Source organism: Triticum aestivum, chromosome 1D (genome assembly GCF_018294505.1).
Source record: "Triticum aestivum cultivar Chinese Spring chromosome 1D, IWGSC CS RefSeq v2.1, whole genome shotgun sequence".
NCBI lineage: Eukaryota > Viridiplantae > Streptophyta > Magnoliopsida > Poales > Poaceae > Triticum > Triticum aestivum.
Window position 1 is genome coordinate 326,921,998 of NC_057796.1, and position 5,161 is coordinate 326,927,158.

General features: G+C 41.5%; 1 protein-coding gene and 1 non-coding gene across 5 annotated transcripts; both read right to left on the minus strand.

Moving 5' to 3' along the window:
- Positions 1-1,071: 1,071 nt before the first annotated feature.
- Positions 1,072-1,145, minus strand: TRNAN-GUU (transfer RNA asparagine (anticodon GUU)). Its single transcript has one exon. It is a non-coding gene; the product is annotated as a tRNA-Asn (tRNA).
- A 584-nt stretch (positions 1,146-1,729) lies between these two features.
- Positions 1,730-4,439, minus strand: LOC123181805 (uncharacterized). 4 transcript variants are annotated; one of them, XM_044594183.1, is made up of 5 exons: positions 4,300-4,438; positions 4,111-4,226; positions 2,807-3,048; positions 2,223-2,302; positions 1,730-2,105 (listed from the first exon to the last, which is right to left on the minus strand). In XM_044594183.1, exons 4-5 carry the CDS (start codon positions 2,267-2,269, stop codon positions 1,913-1,915), a joined length of 240 nt encoding a protein of 79 aa, XP_044450118.1. In that variant the 5' UTR covers positions 2,270-2,302; positions 2,807-3,048; positions 4,111-4,226; positions 4,300-4,438; the 3' UTR covers positions 1,730-1,912. The 4 variants fall into 4 exon arrangements, with proteins under 4 accessions (XP_044450118.1, XP_044450117.1, XP_044450116.1 ...); XM_044594182.1 differs by having other exon boundaries at positions 4,111-4,216; positions 4,300-4,437; XM_044594181.1 differs by lacking the exon at positions 2,807-3,048 and having other exon boundaries at positions 4,300-4,439.
- Between the last annotated feature and the right edge of the window lie 722 nt (positions 4,440-5,161).

The window sequence follows — 5,161 nt, forward strand, 5'->3', positions numbered from 1 at the left end:
CGGTGGCGCAAACCGTTTGTGTGGATGTTTAGGATACAAGTGGACCAACTCTGTTTGCCTGGCCGAATGAATTGTAAGGGTAGAAGACTAAATTTTGGCCCACACTCCAGTGACATGGTCCAATGGCAGTGTGCAATGTAGAAGCAGAAACATAATGAGCAAACATGTATTTAGATATATACTTCCTCCATCTCAAAATAAGTGTCTTAATTTTAATTGAGAAAACATAATGGGCCAATACGGATGTGAAAACTTAACTACGAGAAATTTATTTGGTGTTTATAACAACCCCGCCCGCCGGCCCAACACGGACTAAACATCCAAAATGAGTGACACGCATGTGTTTGCATGTATTTGGTGTTTGAAAATAGTGGTTGCAAATGGCAAAATTTGAGGCCCGCGCGCTCACGGATGTTTGAGGGTCCAAATTAGTAGGTTGTGGCGGTAGATGCTCTTAGGAGAAGGAAAATAAATGCATCCCCCCGGGCTACTTTCGGTGGCGCAAACCGTTTGTGTGGATGTTTAGGATACAAGTGGACCAACTCTGTTTGCCTGGCCGAATGAATTGTAAGGGTAGAAGACTAAATTTTGGCCCACACTCCAGTGACATGGTCCAATGGCAGTGTGCAATGTAGAAGCAGAAACATAATGAGTAAACATGTATTTAGATATATACTTCCTCCATCTCAAAATAAGTATCTTAATTTTAATACAACTTTATACTAAAGTTAGCATAAAGCTAAGACATTTTTTTTTGGACGAAGGAAGTATATTGTTAGAAAATAATATACGACTACAATTTGGCCTACACTTCAGTGGCATGGTCCTGTGATAATGTCTAATGCAAAAGTAATGAATAAACATGTGTTTAGATATTAAAAAACGGAGCCGCTATAAGGTGGCAGTGGCAATGTGTAATGGAAAAGCGAAAACGTCGTGACATGTGTTTAGATATTACAAAAATGGAGCCGCTATAAGGAGGCAGTGGCAATGTGTAATGCAGAAACGAAAACGTAATGAGGAAACACGTGTTTATATATTGAGAAAATTGGAAAAAAAAACACAAAAAACCGCTAGAAGGAGGGCTCGAACCTCCGACCTTGTGGTTAACAGCCACACGCTCTAGCCATCTGAGCTATTCCAGCTTCTGTGGTAATGAACATCGTGCAAATAATGAATACCAAACAAATAGACAGGATGCATGCCGCACTGACAGATAAATTTAGACAAATGAAGTTGCTTCGCAACAGTTCATATTGATACAGAAACGTCGAACTAAAATACAAGATCTTAGATACAAACTTCAAGCTAAGCTACTCTTGTTTTTGGCAAAATTCAAGCTAGGCACTATGTTATGTTTTTTTTTTAAACTTATGCTATAATGAGAATGAAATGGGTTGATGAGAGATACAAACAAAACAAAAACTGAGGGGAAAGCTCGTGAAAATGCTTTATTCTCTACATCGCATTTTTTTAAATTCTCTTGTGGCAAAACAGCAAACTCGATTAAAAAAAAGGAATTCAACAGTGATAGAAACAGGTTCAAACGGTTCCCTGACACACTAAACCACCTTCTGTTACAGAGATGTTCGGCAATTGGTAACCCTTTGCAAACTAATCATACATCCGACTCGAGGCAACTCAATTTGTGAACATTTAATCCACAGTGCCGCAAAGCACACTTTGATTGAGGAGATATTTTTTAGAACATCAAACTTTAGAAGAACAATTTCAGAAACTTGAGCAGAGTGTACTTTTGCCGATAATAGATCATCGAGGAGGTATATCATGATCAATTGCATTGGTTCACTGACAGAGAAAACACATTAACTACACCAAGACCAACAGTTGCAACCATGGCACACTTTTATTTTCAGTATTGGTGCGCTGCACCAAGTCATGACATAGAGCGCTACTTCGATTTATGAAAAGAACCAGTGCCAAGATTTCTCTCCAGAGCACTGTTCCTTCGCCATTTCTCAACAGCACTCCTTACAGTGACTTGCGCCTCGCGGATCTCTGCATCAGTGAACTTATGCTCCACAATTCCTATTGGACCTGGCTGCAGAACATTGATTACAGTCTCGACATCTCGCTCCACCTGCCTGTGTGTCATAGTCAAGAAAGCAAATTAAAGCAGATATCCTTTCCACCATAATAGTGGAAATATTTATGATATAGCACAGGCTTGCTCAAATTTTAAAGGTGAGATGTGCAAGTACCTAACAAATTGGGGCAACCTTTGAGGTAACAGCCTCAGGAAAGACATCACGCCGATCCGTGCCTTGATTCAGATTGTTTCCTGTAATAGAAAAGACTACAGTTCAGAAGTAGGGTGCAATCAATTATTCAATAATGATCTGGTATCGTACCCTAATTATCTGTCCACTAGCAAAGGAAAAACAACAAAGAGAAAAAGATTATTGCGCTACACAAAAGGCATCTGAAGCTTGTAACAAGCTTGATAGTTCATAGTCAAATGGCAGTTGCATTAAGAAGTCCTCACCACACAAAAGGGCAACAAAACGAGCAGCTGAAAACTATACTCAGGATTCTTGCAAACAAACAAACTGGGAACAAAACTAGCAGCTGAAAACTATACTCAGGATTCTTGCAAACAAGCTGGGAATGAATACTTGCTCACATGCTTGTAATAACAACAAAGCTTATAACTTCAAAGGAATTTTGTTTGACACAATGAGAGTAAATTATCACTGAGGCAGGGCACTAAACCAAGGTCACAAGTCATGAAACCTTACGGGCAGAAAGTAACCTTATGTTCAACGAGGATACAAAGCCTCTGTACCTCAGATTACAAGTTTACAACTCCTGGAGCCAACAAAGAGACTCGGAAAATAGCTGGAATGGTCATTGTGAATTGGGCTTACAAGCATGTGATAGGATGCTCATGATTGACTTCTAGAGTTCTAGTACAGGACTGCACATGTAACATGTTAGACACAAACTAGTAGAAAAATTTAGGTGCCAGTTACCAGATGGGTAATCCTACTCCCTTAATCTGGACTATAACAAACGATCAAATTAGAGCTGCAATGAAAAAAAAAGGTACATGAAACCGCAGAGAATATGAATCATATAACCAACAAAGTGCTATAGCAGTATAACCCAAGATTATCACAAAAATCATCAAACTATCAACCTCTACCAATACAGTTGAGGTCATTCAAGTATAACTAATCTTGAGTATTACATAATATTTGGCAGGACTACAAGAAAATTAAAAAAAATCCTGAGCCAACACTCAGGTAAGTAGAGCTTGGTGCTTAAGTATCGTTGTGCATAGTACTGTGCTACATTACACGGAGACGATTATACAAGCAGGAAGGAATTGAGTATCCTGAACTGAACTCTATCCTGAACTGTAACCAAAATGCCCCGCAGCAATGAACGGTCTATCGATAACTTTATGTTACTCCCTCCGTCCCATAATATAAGATCTTATTACATCCAATATACTCACATATTGGATGTAATAAGACCTTGTTGTATTATGGGACGGAGGGAGTACCATCTAAATAATGCTCCCTTGCCAAGGACAGAACTAGATCAACGGGGTCTAGGCCAAGATCCCGGAGGAGAAGGGACTAGCCGAACAAGGTCAAAAGGTTTGTCCTCAGGCATATGTCAACTACAAGGATTATTTGCAAGTTACAATAGGTGTTTGATCTGATTCTACCACACGCTTATGGAACAGATTAAAGTTTTCATCTCAGCTGAAAAGCACTAGGATAGGTAACCGTGAATGAATCACAGAAGCCATGGAATATTAAAACGCGCTGTCACGCTGCCTTCCATGTGTATTCTACACATGAAGAAGACGGCTAGCACAGTTTCTACCATCTGAAATGCCTGCAATCAGGAAAGAGATGCATTCAAATAGCCCCGAGAACAAAACCAAATCCTGTAGTGCCCGCTGATATGAGTGGTCTTATAGTGTAGGTCTTCGCCATCCCATGCCACGGCGCTCACCGCACCTCCGCCCCGCAACGCCGCTCGCCCCCACCATCTGCCCCTCAATTTAAACTTCTCTCACCACAAGAACAAGCTCCACGTTTCATCGGAGGAAGCAAGGGGGGTAGGGGGTGTTACCTGCGGCGTTTTCTGTGACGAGAGCTGACGGGCGGGATGGCGCCGCCGCCGCGCCTGGGTGAAGACCGAGATGCGGAGAGGAGGAGGAGTGAAGCCGAACCCTAGGCTGCGAAGACCTACGGTTTAAGATATTGAACCGATCAAGAGTTCACAAGGAGGAAGAGAACGGAATTAGAATGGGGAACTCACCTCGCCGCGGGCACCGCCTTGGTCGCCGGCCGCCGGGTCGCTGCGCGGGAGGAACAGAGGCAGGCGGCGCTCTGGTCGAACAGACTGGAGCAGGCTCGGTGCGTGTCCAACGAGTCGATTGAAGAGACGTTTCTCCACCGGCAAGGCGGAATTTTTTTTTGGCTGGAGTAAAACGTAAAGGATTTTCAATTAAAAAAACGTAAAGGGGTCTTTTTTTTGCGAAATAAATTTTTGTACTACTCTCAAAGTTTAAAGTTTTTTTTGAAATGTTCAAAGTTTAAAGCTTAACAATGTACAAAACCTCCTCTGAACAAGAACTAAACCGAAAAGCTGTAACCATGGGACCTACCAAAGTTGGCCATAAAGTGGCTAGCACCATGTAATACAAGAATTTCGTTCTCACATACTATCGTTTATCTTCCTGACCATAAAAGCACATTTTGATTTGTTGTTATCACCACTCTTCACCGTCACCACTGCTTCTACACAAACTGGTTCAACATCAACCGGTAAGGTGCTCCAGTGCAAAGCCAAAGAAACTCCCTTCTTGATGACCATACATTTCGATTACAAAATATCATCAGATGTGTGAAGATGTCGGCAGGGGCTGAAATTATAACACGTTCATGATCCCTCAAAATCATATATGCACCTGCACTATCGTCAATGTTCAACTTCGTACGCTCGAAGCCGGAGAGAACCACGACATGTTGTTAGAGGGGCTGCTATTTATTGCATGCAACATGAGTGCGTGGTGAGCAAGAACTGAGAACAGTCTTTCCTTTCACATGATCATGAAGGAAATATGCCCCAGAGGCAATAATAAAGTTATTGTTTTATATTTCCTTATATCATGATAAAT

Excerpts from the sequence above, each read along its gene's own strand:
- LOC123181805 (XM_044594181.1), bottom strand. The coding sequence starts at position 2,269 with ATGTCTTTCCTGAGGCTGTTACCTCAAAGGTTGCCCCAATTTGTTAG. Across the intron at positions 2,106-2,222 it reads AGGTTGCCCCAATTTGTTAG|GCAGGTGGAGCGAGATGTCG; the intron begins GTACTTGCACAT and ends TATGACACACAG.